The sequence below is a fragment of the Polistes fuscatus genome, unplaced genomic scaffold (genome assembly GCF_010416935.1).
Source record: "Polistes fuscatus isolate 324 unplaced genomic scaffold, CU_Pfus_HIC Scaffold15, whole genome shotgun sequence".
Taxonomy (NCBI): domain Eukaryota; kingdom Metazoa; phylum Arthropoda; class Insecta; order Hymenoptera; family Vespidae; genus Polistes; species Polistes fuscatus.
The window spans coordinates 2,186,030-2,205,835 of NW_025113053.1; the positions used below are offsets into that span (position 1 = coordinate 2,186,030).

The 19,806-nt window shown below is 28.8% G+C and overlaps 2 protein-coding genes across 8 annotated transcripts in view; one reads left to right on the forward strand and one right to left on the reverse strand.

Annotated features, from left to right (window-relative positions):
- The first annotated feature begins 174 nt into the window (after positions 1-174).
- On the forward strand, positions 175-3,794 carry LOC122514737 (GATOR complex protein NPRL3). 3 transcript variants are annotated; one of them, XM_043631745.1, is made up of 8 exons: positions 175-263; positions 1,653-1,818; positions 1,898-2,169; positions 2,234-2,329; positions 2,402-2,620; positions 2,715-3,048; positions 3,122-3,298; positions 3,365-3,794. In XM_043631745.1, the coding sequence occupies exons 2-8, from the start codon at positions 1,657-1,659 to the stop codon at positions 3,737-3,739; spliced, it is 1,635 nt and encodes a 544-aa protein (XP_043487680.1). In that variant the 5' UTR covers positions 175-263; positions 1,653-1,656; the 3' UTR covers positions 3,740-3,794. The 3 variants fall into 3 exon arrangements, with proteins under 3 accessions (XP_043487680.1, XP_043487681.1, XP_043487678.1); XM_043631746.1 differs by lacking the exon at positions 175-263 and adding an exon at positions 1,288-1,553 and having other exon boundaries at positions 3,122-3,277; XM_043631743.1 differs by lacking the exon at positions 175-263 and adding an exon at positions 1,291-1,553.
- LOC122514736 (low-density lipoprotein receptor-like) overlaps positions 3,481-19,806 on the reverse strand; it is a 35,712-nt gene continuing 19,386 nt past the window's right edge. The window contains exons 3-14 of one of the 5 annotated variants that reach the window (XR_006303107.1): positions 14,511-14,633; positions 11,768-11,890; positions 10,105-10,340; positions 9,804-10,008; positions 9,404-9,715; positions 9,025-9,325; positions 8,653-8,944; positions 8,052-8,532; positions 7,608-7,691; positions 7,174-7,439; positions 6,920-7,017; positions 3,481-3,601 (exon numbers count right to left, since the gene is read on the reverse strand). Coding sequence is in view for 3 of the 5 variants with exons in the window: in XM_043631739.1 (XP_043487674.1) it covers positions 6,973-7,017; positions 7,174-7,439; positions 7,608-7,691; positions 8,052-8,532; positions 8,653-8,944; positions 9,025-9,325; positions 9,404-9,715; positions 9,804-10,008; positions 10,105-10,340; positions 11,768-11,890; positions 14,511-14,633 (2,468 nt within the window). In the remaining 2 variants the exon portion in view is untranslated. Of the gene's footprint in view, positions 3,602-6,622; positions 7,018-7,173; positions 7,440-7,607; positions 7,692-8,051; positions 8,533-8,652; positions 8,945-9,024; positions 9,326-9,403; positions 9,716-9,803; positions 10,009-10,104; positions 10,341-11,767; positions 11,891-12,359; positions 12,480-14,510; positions 14,634-19,806 lie in introns of those variants that run through there. The other 4 variants (XR_006303108.1, XM_043631741.1, XM_043631739.1 and 1 more) reach the window with 4 other exon arrangements.

The window sequence follows — 19,806 nt, forward strand, 5'->3', positions numbered from 1 at the left end:
AGTAGAGAAAATAACAGGGCAAACGTTCTAATTGAAAAAAGCTATATTAATACAAGTTGATCGATCTATAAATATATGTAATTAATAAAGATCAAAATCTATATTTTAGACGTATGCCGATCCTCCGGTTACAACTCCGGTATATGTCCGTCCAAAGGACGATAAAGCTTTTGATAATACTGCTTTTGTGGATTATGAAGAGCCCTTATCAGTTAAAACGGAATATTATCAATTGAACGATGTTTTGGAGCCTAATGATTCAGGTAATTAAATATATATTAAAAATAATTACCGATCTCGTTAATACAAAATATAAATTTTGTTTATATTTAATATTAATTATAAAAATAATATAATATACAATTTTCTATATATATATTTTATATAATAATAATAATAATAATAATAATAATATTATATTTATGGTATGAAAATAATATTATATATACAGGGTGCTGAGATTTTTTCGGGCAAACGGTGTTAGCGAAAAACCTTCGTCACCCCGTATAATAAATATTTATTATATAAAAGAAATATATAATAGAGAAATTAGAGAGTTGCATATATTATTATTGTTATTATATTATTAATAGAAATAATTGATTTAAATGTAGGTATTCTTACGATACAAAGGGGTACATTGCGTCCTCATGTTAGTTCTCCAACGAGAATAGAACATCCAAATTTACCGCCATTGAATCTTCTTCCTCACAAGCGTAGTTCGAAAAAAGGTTCCATCGGACAACACAATTCAGATACATTATTAAGAAGCAGCATCACATCTTCCACTTATATACCTACAATATAATATATTAATTACACTCCTTTATTCCCTCCTCGAAAACTCAATATAATCATCTAAATGCACCTTTTATATCCACAGTTATCAAGTCCAATCTAATTACTCTAAATACACCAATATCTGTGTAAGTGTAATAAACAAATGTCCCTAATAATTATATCATTAATTATTTATTATTATTATTATTATTATTATTATTATTATTATTATTATTGTTATTATTATTATTTATATTATATTTCTTATATCACACATCTATTTACTATAGATACATGTAGAAAAACTATTCGATGTGAGAACTATTAAAAAATATGTTTAAATTAACCAATCAGATTGTCTTCTCTCTATTACGTTTTAAGAGCATATTTAAATAATTGTTATTATTATATTTATTTTTTTATATCATATTGTTAACCCAATTATCATTGAATTTATAATAATTATTATTAAAGGTAACGTAAACATTGAAAATAAATAAAAATGTTTTATTTTTTTGTAGTCACAATTTAATGAGAGATTCGTTTGTAGGTTAGGTGCAATTGTCAATGCACTTTCATTACATTTTGCGCAAGCGTGTAAATGACTCTTGTTATAGAATATATTTACGTAAATGATCATATTTAAGATAGTTCGGCATTGCAATTTACTTGTCAAAAGTTAGAATCAACGTAGTTTATTATAAATGTTGTTTTATTGAGCAATCCTTTTTCGAATAAAAAGATTTAATAAATGTATTTTTTTGTTTACAAAGGTATTTATTATTTTTATTGAAGTTAAAAGAAGCATTACATCTACGTTAATTATTGGTTGTAAATTTATGTCAAAGATAAGCATTTATTTTTGTTTATAGAATCATGGAAATCAATCCGTTAAGTGTAATACTTGTCAAAAGTGACAGCAAGGGTGACAGACTTTTATTTCGATATCCACATATGATGAGTCACGTACGTGATTCTAAACAATGCACAAAACGTAAAAATCCATATTCGTTGACAACTAGCGAAGATTTATTACAGGTGAATTTAACAACTATTACGTTTAATTGTATGATGATTTGTCGTTGTAATTAATTTATTATTAGATCTTTATTAGCAGTCTCTGCCGTTTCCAACTTCTAACATTAACAATGGAAATCTTACCGGATTAAAGGATGAAGTACTTTCAACGTTATTTGCAGTAAAACCAGAATTATGCGAACAGAAATTTGAATTGAAAGTAAACGATGTTCGCTTTGTTGGACATCCTACTCTTATTCCACAACGTGGTTTTAAAGAAGTCAATTCTTCTATGCTCTTTAATGTTGTCTTTGCCTTACAAGCGCAAGCAAGTCATTCTGTCGTAAAATGTTATTACGATTTAAGCAGAAGGTTTGTTGTGTACCAATATTTAATAGTCATAATATTTGAGATCAACTGTATACTTTTGTTTAAGATTGGGTATCGCATTGAGACATGAAGAAAAAAGATGTGGCTTTTTAACGGATGAAATTAAGATTATGGTATCGACTCATGATGAAATTACTGCTAGGTATTTAATATATCATATATCACGTAATAGTAAATATAGATTGTTAATATAAATATACATTTATTGTTTTAGATCTGAGGGTGAAAGCGATAGCGATGAATCTCCTTACGAATTAATATTGCAGAAAAGTTTACTAGCTCGTAATTTAAAAACAGTCTTCAGTAGTCTTAGTACTTGCGGTATAATTAATATTATGATCAATAAATGGATACAAGTGCGCTTTTGTCTTCCGCAGAAGGTACACCAATCGTATAAGAAAGGTTTCTTTATTAATCCTGAGATTATTGATAGGTTAGTACAGTATAATTTTACATAAATATATTTGCATAGTTTCCAAGAAAATAATAATAATGATAATAATATTATTATTAATAATTATTTACAGATGTTTAAACAGTTTAAGACCATACCATGGACTACTTTTGTTAATTGAACCTTCAGATTTATTAGATTCATTGCCAATAGATTCTTCTCCAGCATTAAGACGTCTAATTCAAATGTATAATCCATTAAAGAGTATACAAACATTAGCTGCTGATTCAGATCTAACACTGACACAAGTATTTCAACTAACCGGACATTTAGTTTATTGGGCTAAAGCTAGAATAATTTATCCGCTTTGCGAAAGTAACGTTTATGTTGTATCACCGGATGCTGTTTTATCTAATCAATTATTGGAAGCATTTTCGGAACAATTTCCAGGACTTTGTCTACTACAAGTATGCACAGAAAATGATATATTTATAATTTTAAAAAGTTTCATAATATTTTATATTGCATACTTTTTTTTAGGTCATTAGCGATTTTTCCTTACCAACGTCAATCAGTCAAAAATTAAATCCTTTAAGTCAACCTCAGCAACAAACTCAATTAGTAAAAGTCATCATATGGTTACTCAAAAATCATTTGCTTTTGCAACTACATACATACGTTCAATATATGCCAACGGTACATGGTCTTGTATTACCGGTTGGTATAATAACTTATTTTTACAATGCATGCAAACATAAATATAAATTACTTGTTCTTTTTTAGGACTCGAAGGAACAAACAACTTTTGATGTAAATAATATTGACGAAGCTGAAAGTTCATGGGATTTTGATGAAACTAGTAAAGGAATAATTACCGATATAAAAGAAGAATTGTCGCATACTTTACATAAAAAAGATATATTTTTTAATTATCCGTCGGAAAGTTATGACATTCCATCGGACGACAGAAAGTTACTTGATAAATTGTGTCGCCTTGGTTATTTTAACGGTGGACATCATCTGGAAGAAATAATGTATTTAGAAAACATTCGAAGATCTCAATTGTTGCAAATATTAGATAAATTTCGTGATATATTAATAACGCGCGAATGTGAGGATCCTGCGATAGATATGTTTCATACTCAATTAGGATCTTAATGATATTGTTTTGTATGATAATATAGTAATAATGAAAATAAACAGTATTAAAATATTCTGCTATTGTTCTTGTATATCCGTGAAAATGATATTTTTTTATAATAATGAAATTTTTCATTTGAAAATAAAGATGTATACACGTCTCAAATAAGTACAATGCAAATGGAAATGGAAATCTAATGAACTTATTATTGAGAGGCTTTGTTTTTATGTATATTTTTTTATACGTATATATATATATATTTTTAACTCTTGCATAAAAAGTTTTCGTGTTATATTTTCTTCTAAAGTACTTATTTACAAAATTGTTAATTTTTATACAGACAAAATGATAATATGACAATAGTGAGATTTATTTTATATATTTATTTATACAATAACCATTATAATAAATTATATATATAATATATATATATTTATATATCATAGATGTGGTAGTGATAATATATTGCTAAAGTTTGACACAATTTTGGCAGATAGGTTGGCTAGGACAGAATATTGCCTTTATGAAATTCGCACATTCATCAAATGCGACTAATGCGCATTCATAATTTTACTAATTTTTTTTGATTGGAATCACCACCGAGCCTCTATTTAATTTTGGACTTTGCTTTCTTGCAGTCATACTTAAATGTCATACATATTAATAAATGACATAAGATGTTATCTTAATTAACTACAAGTATTCATTACTATATAATAATTATAATTAAAAACGAGCCCTAGCGCTGCAAAAATCATTTATTTTTATTGCACGACTTGTTTGAATTTATCGAGCTATCATAATCATATCAAAGTATATTCTTTATAATGATTTTGATTTAAAGCTTCTTTATGTATAAGTATTATTTTTTAAAGTAAATATACATATATATATATATATGTATAGTTATCATTATAATCTTTACATATAACACATCTTCACAATAATTATTTAAGCATCTTTTGTTATTTTTCAATATGTATGACTTATTTTAGAGTCTAGCATTACATTACTTCTTTATAATCTTAATTAGAAGAACATTTGTCTCTGAAACATTTAATTATCTAATATAATAATCGTAAAGCATATATATATATATATATATGTATGTATATATATATGTATATGTAGTACGTAAAATTTTTATATCAGGAGCATTAGTTCTATACATGTACATTGATTTCATTGGCTGGTTGAAATATCTAAACAAATTTTAGATTAGTAGATGCACTCTTTTAATGTTCTTATATTAAATTTTATCATGACATCTGCTTGGTGTTAGTAATTTTATATATATATGTATATACTATTACACTTAAGAGATTACTAACTTACTATTACTAAAAAGTGTCTCTTAATCATGATATGGGGCCACATATGAGAACGTAGGCAGATATTATGAAATATTGATAATGCTAAAAACTGTTTATATATGCATTTTACGATTGACATAAAAGGAGAAACTTGATTTTATAAATTATAAAGGATTTTTAAATCTTTTTCTGCTTTTAGTAATTTGAGTTATCGAACTACTATCGGGGTCAGATATAAGAAATTTGATTCTTAAATCTACATAATACCAAAGAGAGAGACAAGAATAGAGAGAAAGAGAAAGAGAAAGAGAGACAGAGAGAGAGAGAAAGAGAGAGAAAATATAGAAAAAAAGAAGAAAAAACGAAAAAAAATGATAAAATAAAATAAAATAAAAAAGAAAGAAAGAAAATCAACTTCGATCATTACAATAATTACTAAAGCAGATGTACGGTCGACAGTTGAAAAAATATGTTTTATCACGACACTTATGATACTTGTTTAATCGCATTTAAATAATTTTGCGAATTAAACAAATGTTCATTGGAATGCGTGCAAGTTTATACACTTTTTACATGAATAATTTGTACAATTTTTTTTTTTTTTCCATACATTTATCTAATTTCTGCATCATTTACATATGACTCCGACAATAGAACCACCCTCATCCTTCAGAATAAGCAATTTCCAAATAAATTCTCGTGTAATAAATAATTAATTGATTAATTAATAAAAATCAAAATATCTTTTACAACGTCTACGTAGATATTTAGATTAATGAATAACAATAATAGTATGTTGTTTAATGTACATGCAAATCACGCTGCAGAAAAAAAAAAAGAAAAAAATATTAGGCTCGATCAGAAAAATAAGAATTATGTAGAACTACATTATAGATATTATTAAGCACCTTAACCTGAGAGAAAAAAATATTATATATATGATAATAACTAGAAATCGCTGTTGTCTTTTCATGATTGAAATATGTATTCATAAACCGCTACAATTCGTATTTTTCGTTCACGTTTCTTTTCCTTTTTTTTTATGAACAAATAAATACATTAAAGAAAAAAATTGTATCATCATCTATCGTTTGCTTTTTCTGAATTTTACTTTTAATTTAAGACCATTAACGACTTCTACTTAAGCCAATAATATAGACATCCATACCATATCGATATCCATTGATATTACGATTTAAATATCTGCTGTTAAAAATGTGTTGTTTTGGAAAATATATATATATATATTTTTGCTTTAAAAACAAAAGTCACTTTTTTTTTCTTTTTTTGTAATTATTTTTTATCTTATTCTTCATCTTTTTTATTATTGACACTTGTAAATAGCAATATGAAAGAATAATTTTTTGTTATCTATAAAATAGATATAGAATAAATGTACAATGGACATAAGTAGTATGCGATATATCAATATTATAAATGTGTGCAAAAAGAGAGACAAAGAAAATATCACCAATATATTGTAAATGTCTTTTTTAACTCTACGTTATATTATATTACGATTTCTTCGATGAAACTGTGTATTTTTTCCTTTTTACTTAGCTTTTAAAAAATTTAGAAGTACAGGGATGAAATGTATTTAAAATTTAATCCTTGTTATACTTACTCTACAACAATTATCATGTGTGTGCTTATGTATGTCCCTAGACATTTCTCCCTTTATGTCTTAGAGCAAATCTAAACGTTTTATGTATGTCTAATATATTCGAATGATAATGCACAAAAATTTGTTAACAAATAAACAGTACAAAAAAATAAACATAATCACAGCTGAGTTGGCAGGCAGGTGGGCAGACGCAGGCATACATTTGAACAGGCTTATTAGATGTAAATGACATTACATCTGTTTTTACATGATTTTCTTACATGATCACTGCTTTTTCAAGTCTGCTAATCCCATTTCATTGACAAATTAAGCCTTAAACGTAGTCATTAGTTCCAGGACTCGTTAATGGTTCCTGAGCCTATTCCAACAACAAAGATTATTATTAAAACATTTAAATATACTATACCTTTTTCCGCGTATATATATCTTCTACATGTATAATTGAATTTAACATCATATGATTTTAATAATAATAAATGAATAAATAAGTAAATATATATATATATATATCTACCTCCTCTCCAACTGTAGCAGCGGGAAGGGGAAATCTGTTCTTTTCGAGACTAAACTGATCTTCGGTAGTTTTTCTATATACAGGGTTGTCGAAGTTCATACTTGTAACATTACGATGAAGATAATGCCTATAGCACAATACTGCCACTAATGCAAGTACTAATAGGCCTAATGATACCACGCCTATGACAACACCAGCAACTAGACCAGGGTCTGTTGATTCACTTGTAGAATTATTTTTTCCACTATCCATCGAGGTTATTGGATCTAGGAGTAACATATTCGCAAAATTAAAATATTTATATGATATGAGGTACATTAACAAAAATAAAAAGGTATAATTTATATCATTAATAATACGATAATGTGATATATATATTTAACAATGATAATACAAATTAAAAAGCTATTGATGAGCATGCAAGATATACTTACGAACAGTCGTTGAAATGTTCAGCGGTTCAAGCCTTTTAAATAGTTTAGCATTTTCTTGTGTTGTTGGTGCTACAGTAGTAGTTACTGTAATATTCCATATTCATGCAACAGTAATGCAAATAAATATAATAAAACAGATATATAAATGAAATAAATAAAAAGACTTGTTTTAAGAAACTTAATAAAATTTCAAATTCATTTCGGTGTCTTTTATAGTTTTTTTTTTTTTTAAATACTATAGTAAATATATCATTCATAAAATAATATACATAACAATAAATAGCAATAAAACGATTTCTAATGATCTTGCATTATTTGAATTATAGATTTTTACTATTTTAATAATCATGCAATTTCATTTATCAAAGTAATTGATTCATGCTACTTCATTTAAAACATTCAATACAGACTAACGATTATGGATTAAATGTTTATATCACTTACCATTTTCTACACACATCAATCCATCAGATAACAGCCTCAGTCCATCCGGACATGCACAACTTAGAAGCGGTGATTTAGAATTAATTTTAGGTGCAGGCAAACACAAATGACTGCAATGACCATTGACAGACTGACATTGATTCATTCCATCGGGTTGTCTATATGGATGATACACGTGTACCACCATTGGTTGCTGAGGCGATCTTACTGATGTAACAGACTCTACATCTTTACCAGTAAATTTGTTAGCCTTAAATATCGTTTCTTTATCCCAATCAGTCCAATAAACATAATCTTCAAATGTTGTAATACTGAACGGATGTCTTAACATATCAGGAGAAAATAAAACTGTTCTTCTTCCTGAACCGTCATAATTACAAGATGCTATAAAGTTAAGTTTAGCATCTACCCAATATACTCTTTTACCAATTAGATCTAAAGTCAATCCATTTGGCCATTTTATATCATGTCCAACAATAATCTGGTAAAATTTCATTAATATATCATGATTATATCACATATAATTTATTTTATAAATTTAATTATACAGAGAGAGAGAGGGAGAGAGAAAACAGAGTACTATTTAAATAGAAATACTTACTGAACGATGAGAACCATCCATACCAGCTCTTTCTATACGAGCTTCGTCACTCCAATCAGTCCAAAACATCCAACCGTCTAAGGGATTTAAGGCGATAGCTCGCGGTTCTTGTATGTGATCTTTGATGAGAGTTTTTCTCATGTTTCCTTCGAAATTAGCTAATTCTATAGTATCTTTTCCAGAATCAGTCCAATATATATGACTATATATCCAATCTACTGCTAATCCATCTGATGTTGTTAAATCATCTTCTATTACAACTGTACGGTCATTTCCTTCATCTATCGGTGCTCTAAAAATCATTATGAAATTTAATAAATATTCTGTGATGATATGATAGAAAGAGTAAAAAAGAAATATTCATAAACTTACTTATAAATTTTTCTTTCTGTAATATCGCTCCAGAATATCATTCCCGTTCGAAAAACAAAATCCAAAGCTGTTGCCATTTTTGTATTATTGACAATCGCCGTCATTTCTTGACGATCCAAAGCTACTTTTCTAATATCATGTCTTCTAGTAAAAAGAAGACTCGCGTGTCCTTCTGCTGCCTTACAACGAGTTAAATTTTTAGGATCTTTCAAATAACCAAGGGCACAATTACATTTAAATGTTCCTTTTTCGTTTTGACAAAATTGCGAACAACTTCCTGGCTCTAAGCATTCATCGATATCTATAATATATATAAACATTTTGATTTATTATTATCTTTCTATAAATACGTATCTATTAATTGAATTATTTTTCTTACCATCGCAGGTACGATTGTCGATCAATTTGTATCCTGGTTTACAATCGCAACGATAGCCAATGGGAAGATCAATACATATTTGTGAACATCCACCATTAGATATTTCACATTCATTTACACCGCAAAGTTCAGCACGTTCATCTTCCCAATTGATACAATCCATTTTCTTATCACACACACTTTTAAGAGGAATACACGAAGCTTCACTGCATTCAAATTGTGTCATTGGATCGCATGTAGCAGCTTTTATTGAACAATTCTTTTCATCACTTCCATCTGAACATTCAGCCACGCCATTGCAATACAAGTGACCTAAACATATCAAATTGAGTATTATTATTATTATTATTATAAATAAAACACATTCAACTTTTTCTCTTATTTGTATTTTATAATTTACCTGGTATACAGGTACGTCGATCTTCGCATTGAAATTGATCAGCTCTACAAGTGATGTTATGACATTTTAATGGTGATTCATCTGCACCGTTTGAACAATCTTTATCCCCATCGCATACCCACGTTTGATGTATGCAAGTAACACCATCGTCACAATCAAATTCTCTCTTATCGCAATGGCTTGCCCTCTGTCCCTGATTTTTTCCCTTGAAAAAATAAATCATTTATTATATTACGTGTACAATATATAACATTATATATCACATAATACATATTTCATTAAAAGATATTTCAAATTGTACCTTGCAATCCATCTCATCAGAATGATTAGGACAATCATAATCACCATCGCATTTCCACTTTGCTGTAATACAGTAGTTGTCTGAACAAGCAAAATCTGTTACAGGATTGCAGGTAGTTGGACTACAGTTTTTCTCATCACTGCCATCTCCGCAATCATCATCATGATCACAGACCCAATGGAGTTGAATGCAATGCTTATTTGCACAGGTAAACTCATCCGATCGACAAGTATCATCTGAGATAATAAATTTTATAAGTATATATAAAAACGTAAACATAAAAAAAAAAAGAGAAAAACATTATAAGTACAATATTTTAAATTATTTAATTCATTGACAAATACGTGACACAGTAAAAAAAATATATAAATTATTATCAATAATTTCAACTTATTTGATATAACTGACATAACAAACTGAACTTTATTTAAACAAATATTAAATAACAAATTGAAATAGAAGAAGAGGAAAGAAATCAGATTGTACAAATATAAACAAAAATAATAATAAGCCAAAAATGCATATACACAATATGTATATCTGAACGGTGCGTATAATTTGAAATGAAACGAGAGATCGAATGATGCTGTAAGCAATATAACTTATGCATAACATGTATCAAATATGTGGATAAGAATTTCTACATAGAAAATTAATATTCGATAATTCTATATACAATATAATCAATCGAATATTCAATATTAATTTCATTTAATTATATGATGCGCAAATCAAGCATACGTTACGTATCATTAAATTAAATATAACATCAAATATATCATTACAAAAATATAATAAAAAAGAAAAAAAAAAATAAAAGCATGAATCTTAAATAAATATTTCTTCCAATTGGAAAAAACATAAAATAATTTGTTTCTTTCACAGGCTATTATAGGATAGAAGAAGATATTCGGGATAAACGCGTAGTAAAAATATTAAGGCTGTATGCGGTCGATTATTCGAAAGAATTACCAACGGTAAAATCGAAAAATAAAATAAGAGTCTCCAGAGAATAAAAGGGAAGAAAGGAAGAAAGAAAGAAAGAAAGAAAGTAAAGTAAAAAAAAAAAAAGTACTTACTTCCAACCTCTTGATACATACACGCTTGTTACGCGACTAAAGGAAAAAAAAAAAAAAAAAAAAAAAAAAAGGAAAGGGGTAGAAAAAGAGAGGAAGAAAAAACGCGTCTTTATGAAACTCGAAAATATAAAACAGCGCACGATCTTGTTTGCATGTAAATTGCGCTAAAGGGACCTGTTGAAACGCATCCATGGTACTAAAAAAAAAAAGTTGAAAAAAAAAAGAAAAGAAAAGAAAAACAAAAAGAAATAAAAAAATAACGTTCACTCGCGATACCTACAACAAACGTTAATTATCATGCAACGTGTAACGTGCAACGGTTGCAAAGCTGCCAACCCGAATATATATAAACATACACATATATGGAACAACTACATGAAACAGAGAGAGATAAATAGAAATAAAAATAAAGATAGAAATAGAAATACAAAATAGAAATAGAAATAGAAATAGAAATAGAAATAGAAATGTGCGCAAAGAGAGGGATGGAGGAAAGGGGGGTGGAGGTGAATCGAATAGAAAGTGAGAAAGAAAGAAACAACTAATATAAATATAAAAAGCATGGCCCACGTGCGAATGCTTACTGCATTCAGCTTCGTCCGAACCATCCGAACAGTCTGGATTGTCGTCGCACATCCATGTTAATGCCACGCACTCGCCATTTCCCGAACGACAAGTAAATTGTTCCGCGGTGCAATTCTTCAATCCTAAAAGGTGACAACAATAAATTTCACGAGGTTTACATGTTGCATATACGGTAACCGTGATTTCAATTGCATGCGCATCATCATCCCCACGTAACTTCGTTTTTTTAGCAACGCCATTTTGGCCTCCCCCCTCCGGCTTATTTTTCGTATTTCCAAATATGTCTCCTTCTACCAAAATGGCGCGCTCTCGTCAACACAAATCCGTCGTTGAGTTTAATCTGTTTTTTTTCTAATTTGCATCACTCTCTGTTTCTTTTTTTTTTTTTATATTGTATATTTATTGTTTTCTTTTGGAAATCGTAAATACGAGAAATATTGTATTCGTACGCTTATAAGATAATAATTATATCTGTCTCTCGTTTTCCGTTCTTCCCAAGCATTGATTTCTTTCCTCTATTCTCTTCCATGTATTTCTTCCAGTGCTTTTCTATCCTAAGTTAAAATGTTTTTTTAGACGTATATAACTTACTATTACAATGTTTTTCATCGGAACTGTCATGACAATCGTTTTGATGATCGCATACCCAACTATTTGGAATGCATTCTCCTGGATTGCATTGGAATTCGTTCTCCCTGCACACCCGTGGCTCTTTTCGTGCGTCACATTCAATTTTATTTAAGTTAATTCATGCGCGTCTTCAATGACTTTCTTTTGAAAGTCAAATACGATATTAGCAATGTCAATGTATGAAAACGTAATAAATGAAATGTATATGTATCAGAAATAAAGAATAGATATTAATCTACATGATAATATTTTCAAGATATTAATCATACTTACGCCAATATTTATTTCTTACTAATTGATTATCTTTTGTGTATGTGTGTGTGTGTGTGTTGTGATGATTTTAAGATAACAAATTTCATTAAAAAAAAAAAAAAAAAACAAAATTCTATAAGAGTTATAATACGTAACGATTTTTTTTTGTTCAAATATTTTATCTGATTTCTCTGTGCTCCCGTAATATTCAAACGTGCATCGAAATACGCATTAACCTTTGCTAGCTCGCATTAGAATAGTAAATATATTATTTTCGGATATATTTCCATTGTTTTGAATTTCATTTGGATAAGCACACGAACGTTAGCAAAAAACGATGCGACACACTCCAATATCATATTACGTTGTCTGACTGGCCAGTTAGTTTGCTATGCTGACGAAATATTAAATTAACCGTTCGAGAAACAAGATCTCCATTATGTTATATCAACGCGACAATAATACCACTTCTAAAATTGCTCGAACTGATTTCAAATGTAATCTCTTTGAGAGAAGGATTTAGAATTTTTATGTAATTATTTTGATTTCACTTATTTTCTTCGAAAAATTTTTCAAAATCGATATTATATGAATATTTTCAAATAATTTTTTACAATACTTTTTTTAAATAATTATTTTTAATCAGAAAATATTTACTTTAGAAAATTCTCCGAATATAATTATTTCGTTATAAATATAACGATAAATAATAATTATAGAAATAATGATAAATAGATCGAAGAAAAGATTTGTCATTATATTATAGAAACTTTTAAACGATAGTATACGTAGCATATACGTAAGTATGTATGCTACTTCACCTGCGTAAAACCGGTCGTTAAAGTTGCACTTTCACATACCGCAGTCACCGTCGCAAGAAATTCGTGAAACGTGTGTGTGCTACTCCGTATGACGACGTTTTCAAATTTCTCGATCGATCTTCTTTTTCTTCTTTTTCTTTTTCTTTTTTAGGGGGAGGTCACACCGTAAACTTACGGGAGCAAAGAGAAAAGGAGGGAGGAAAAAAAAGAGAGAGAGAGAGAGATAAAAAAAAAAGAAATAAAAATGGAAAAACGAATTTTATTCCCGAAAATACGAAGAGTACGATCAAATTCGAATTGGTGGTGCTCCCGATAGAATAACCGATACAATTACCATAAAATACGAGAGGATTTTCGTGTCCTGTTTAAACTGAATGTAATGCTATCCCAATAAAACAATATCCTTTTCAAATTTCGACATTTACCTCTCTTTCCCTTTTTTTCTTTCTCTCTCTCTCTCTCTCATTCTTTATGGATAATCACGCCATTTACACAAATTGTCCAATTTTAATCGATTCATTTTGAGTATATTGGAATTTTGAATAAAATAATTCCCCCAAACACAAAAAGAAGAAAAAAAAAACAAACCTAATTTATAACAAAAATAACTAACAAAAGTTAATAGTGTAAACCTAGCGGTTTGCGTAACGACTATTGTATATTTTTACATTTGAAATTACCATTTAAATTCAAATACATTTCGATATTCGCATGAATACTTATCATCATTGTTGTAACACATTAATGTTATTAACTCGTTTCGAAGAAGATATACGATATTTAAGTATGCATATGAGCTTTTTGTACTTTGAACCGTTCATTATATATAAAGTTAGTATAATATATACGCGTATTCAAAAACAATTCAAATAAAAGAGAAAGAAAGAGAAAGAGAGAGAGAGAGAGAGAAAATAATTACGTAAGGAAATTCTTCGCGAAATAAAAATAAAATCGTATGATTTCACTGTTATCAATTTAAAAAATAAAGATAGTATGAAAAGAGTATAATACGATTGAAAAAAAAAGAATAAAAACTCACTGCAGACATTGGGATCTTCATCGGACTCATCATCGCAATCCTTTTCCCCGTCGCAATGCCATAACCCAGGTATGCATCTGCCACTGGTACATTTGAAGTCGTTTTCGCTGCAATTCTGTGTACCTGAAAATTGGTGGCTGTTACGATGATCTACCTCGATAGTAGAAACGAAGATCGCGATGAATATTAGCAGCCAGAGTAGCCTTGTGCACGTGGAACCAGTCGAATTATGGAAGAAGAATAAGCACGAGCTGCTCTTGAAGGGCTGCATTATTGATCAATGTTTTGTTTCTCTTACTCGCACGTATGTTTTTATATATGCACGTATGCGTATTTATTTGTATTTCTATTCGTCTATTTTGTCCTATAACTCTGTACACACTAATTTCTATAAAAATTCAGCAATTTTCTCCCCGTTTTTTCTTCTTGTTTTTGAATGTTTAAGATTAAACTGATTCGCAACGAGGCCAACGAGCCAATCGTTAAACCAATTTGTCGATTATATTTTGTTGATTTGTTCGTTAAATAATAATATTTTTCTTCTCGATAATAAGCCCTTGAATATTGAAAATAGCACAATTTTTTAATCCCAGTTCGTAACTCGATGGTAAAGCATCACGAATATCCTTATCCCTACTACCGATGAAAGCTCTTCCGAGTTTCCATCCTCGTTCCGTTCCTACTCATTATCGTCCGCCGACTGAAGCAAGTTTTTTACACGAGTCGAGTTCCTCGAGCACACAGTGAACGAACCAATAGCAGTAACACAGTAAACCGGGCGTTCTCTAAACGATAATCGACTGACTGACTGACTGACTGACTGTTTCTTTAGACGCTCCTCGATCTTTCTTGATCGAACGGTATCCCTTAAGAGAACACGGTGATGCAGTGTTCTCTCACGAATGGACCACTTTTAAGTCCCTCTACTTCCTTTTTCTTTACTTTTCTGCACACCACGTTCAACACCAGTCTTCTGATTCGATCCTTTCACGTCTACCTTTATTTCTTCCTTCCTTCCTTCCTTTCTTTCTTATTTTATTTTTTAAACTACTTCAATTATTTATTTATTTATTTATTCCCGATTGAAATTCGTACAAATCTATCATTGTTGTTATGTAGATTTTTATTAAGATCGATTAGGAATTAGTGTGTTTTAAACAAAATCACTACGCTTTCAGAAAAATATCTCACACCCCGATCTATGAATATTTATAAATATATTTATATATTTATATATTTATGAAATATGTGTAAATGCGAAGGATGGAATTAAAAAACACGATAAAAGCACCAAATATATGATAATCCTTTTGGAAGGTGGCGAATTCGAGATCGGAACAGACAATACGATTTGATTCGTTCGCGGTAGAAGTCGCGGATGCTGTAAGCCTGCGCCCGAGGAAAGGGGCCCTATATATATGGGCCTTTGCACGAACACAACGATAGGTATATTGGGGGGAAGGGAGGGAGGGGGGTTAGTCGCGTGATACGTGTCTGCGCTTTGCGAATAAATGTCTGAGCACTCTTGTGTGTGTGTGTTTATGTATTTGTGCACGACGAAGAAATGCAACACGCTAAAATATTCTGCGTTTCTACCTTGCGTATTCAACAAAAAAATAAAAAGAAATATAAATAAGTCACGTGTTTTTTTTTCTCTTTAATCGCGTAATTAGATATTAGTGCGGTTGATATCAGCGTTACTTTTCAACATTTACAACATCGAATATTATTATTCGGATTCTTTGATTTGAACGAAAATTCACGAGACGAATAATTGAAATTTGAAAAAGAAATTTTTCATGATAAATTAGGGATACCTAAATTGAGATCAATTTTGTTCGATCGATTAAATTTGTTGTTGTTTAATTTCGAAATAAGGAGAATGTGAAAATCTACGTGAGATTACATCAGCATTAGAAAGACAGCCATAAGATATTTCAAAGCTATGAAAAGGTAACTATCGATTACTCGTTCGTGTATACGTATATGACGTATATACACTTATGCACGGATTTTGTATAAAATATGATGCATGATGATGAAAAAAAAAATGTTATAAAATATATAAAAAAAAAAAGTTTTATAGGAGCTATAATTATCTTGTTATATATTAATGATATATTTAAAGTAAGTACGTAAAGTGAGTTAAAACGGAAGGAAAAAAAACATTAAATACGTCATTGGATATTAGACGATCGATAATAGATCTAGTTGCAAGTTTTTAATCGTTAATAGATAAAAAACATGAAGCTTACAAGTAGATACTCCAGTTTTCTGGTGCATCATGGCTCGTCATAGCAATGGATATTGAGGTTGGATTACCTATTTGGGATGAGAGCCCGGATACGTTCACGTACGTGTTATAGGGAAAAGTCCCCTAGTGGGGAACACTTAAGGTTTTCAGGAAATTAGATAAAAACTATGTATATGTTGTATCTATCAAATACGTGCTATTCCACATCAACTAATCCTAATACATTTTTAATCGGAGTCACGTTTTTTTTCATTCCTTATTTTTATTTGTAAATTCATTCTAATCGCTTTATCTCGTTTATTAATTATTCGACATACTCCATTGTTTTTTTTTATCCTCTATAATTCTTTTAGAATCTAACGAACAAAGCAAAACACCATCAATCATAAATAGTTCGAGATTCCTAAAAATTTAATTGGATTAATTTTGTTGTTTATATTTTTTTTTTTTTTATTATACAATAGATTTAATTATCTATGTGAAATTTGGATTCTTATTTAAAAGTATCATCGTTCGAGATTAATTGGATCGGGAAAAGGATTTTTCTTTTGTTAAAAATCTATCAGATGTGTCATCTCGTTTTGATGATTTTATTCGCAAACGATGATAACAAATGTGTTAAATAAAAATGATAATGCGATAAAGATTGGTGTCAGTCGATAATGACGATTCCTATTTCGTAATTCGGCCAAAAAATTCTTAAACTGCGGAGAAATGATAATGCGGAAATACGTTTTTTTTCTGTTTATGCTTTTATCAATTTCGTTTTACTATTCTTATCGAATATCGTGTGCGTTTAATTTCAATTGTTATCGTTTGATAATTAATCATTTTCTATGATTTTCTTTATTCCATCAATTGAAATAATAATAATAATGTGAAAGAATTGAATTTTATTGCCGGCCGATTAAACGAAATATTAATTAAATTTCATTCTACCTTTTGTAGACAATTTTCTGGGACGTTGAGTGTTAAAACGTCCAATCTAAAGTAATTTATAATTCCGTTAACAGCAAGAATCTTCCGGATGTAATTATATACACGGTATTACAACATTTATCATCTTTTTTTTCTTTCTCTACTGCTTAATCGAATTACAATAAAAGAAACAAATTAATCGATGAAACTTCACTCCTTCTCGCGATTACATATTTATAAATAATTAATTTATATGATAAGTGTAAGAACAAAGAAACGGAAAAGCAACAGTTTCTCCATTATATTATTCTACTTCAAAAATACATTAACGTCAATTATGTGTATTACTGTAAAAAAAAAAGAACTTAACAATTGTTTCCCCCCCCACCCCATTGGAATTAAAAGACAAATATGAGTTAAACGCGGTATAAAAAGATTATCTAATTAATAAAATTATTAATAAATTATATTAATTATATAAAATTATTATTAAAATTATATTAATTATATGAAATTATATATATATATATAAAAATATATTAAATATATTAATTATAATTAATAAATTATACATAAAATATATACACGAACTGACGTGTACTTTCTTTTAAAAAAGTTTGTAAGATTTTATAATAATTGATAATATATGTTTTGTTTTGTTTTGTTTGTCTTTTTAAATCAAAAAGATTATCTAATTAATAAAATAAATGAAAAAAAATAAATTATACATAAAATATACACGCACTTTCTTTTAAAAAAGTTTGTAAGATTTTATAATAATTGATAATATATGTTTGTTTTGTTTTTTTTTAATCAAATTTATGGTCGAATGAATTTGATTTAGTTTATTAAGAAATATTTAAGAAATATGAATTGGAAAAGTTGTTGAATAAAGAAAAGGGAACGAAAACGAGAAGACTGTTCGTTCATTCGTTCGTTCGTTCGTTCGTTCGGCAACAGTCCATCAGTTTTAATCAAAGGCGTAATACGGGACAAGATTCTTTAGGAGGCCAGAAACTCGGCATGTTCTTTCCAAGCGTGCCTCCATTAACGAACCACGAACCTTGCGTGTGCAACGCGTATGCAATTATGTATATATTCCTTTTATAAACTTCTACGTATACCTATTCATTTATATGTGTATGTATATGTGTATATAATATATATATATATGAATAAATTTGATTTACATATGAATATGTACGTTAAGTAAATGCATATATGTGTCAAATGCATCTTGAACGCACCTAATACAAATATCCGTGCGTTTCTAGTGCGTTAAATTAATTCGATTAACAACAATTTCTTTATTTCTTCCAATTTTTTCGAACAGTTCTTTTATGAAAGCAAAAAAAAAAGCCAACAGGATTGTTCAACAATTTGTGAATTAGAACAAATCAATTAAGGAGTTCGATAAATGAAGTTTATCAAATGGTTTTAAGTAGACTCGATGGTACACACATAGTTGGTTGGATTAGTCTAAAGTTTTTACATAAAAAAACTAAAAAGTTCTTTTGTAGTTTTATAATGACTTAAAAAAAAAACAAACAAATAAAAGGAAAATATATAATTGGTATATAAAAAGACTTTGGAAAAGGAATAATCGATTTTTGTGAAAAAAAAATGATCTAAGAACTTTTGACCTATTCCGGATAATAATAAAATAGTAAAAGGAAAACGGGGATTGATCATTCAATTGTTTCACCTTCAATGGTCTTTCGTTCGTTCATGGTAATAGGATTATTCTTGATGAATTGAACAAATACGAAAATGCTATTAATTCACCATTGAAGATGTTTTAATCGTTTTAATGTTCAACTACGCGATGTTATTACATATGTGTATGTAAATTGGATTGTATATAACTCGTTCTAAGCATAATTATTGTAATCTCTAAGGCAATGCACTTTTAAGAGATTACGTCACCTTGTCGTTATTAAATGATTTACTTACGAGTATAGTAAAATAGCTTGTTGAAATGTATTATATAAAATATATATATTGTATTTATAATCAGCTAAAATTCTTTAACTGTAACATTTATGTTAATTTGATTTATTACAAATTTTTAATAAGAAAAATCAAGTTTGATAAAAGTATGTTATTTGTTAATTGTCGTTATTA

Bases quoted from the DNA above. Each gene is read 5' to 3' on its own strand.
- LOC122514737 (XM_043631745.1), top strand. From the start codon at position 1,657: ATGGAAATCAATCCGTTAAGTGTAATACTTGTCAAAAGTGACAGCAAG. The intron at 2,330-2,401 runs GTATTTAATATA...TTATTGTTTTAG, and splicing joins CATGATGAAATTACTGCTAG to ATCTGAGGGTGAAAGCGATA. The intron at 3,049-3,121 runs GTATGCACAGAA...ACTTTTTTTTAG, and splicing joins CAGGACTTTGTCTACTACAA to GTCATTAGCGATTTTTCCTT.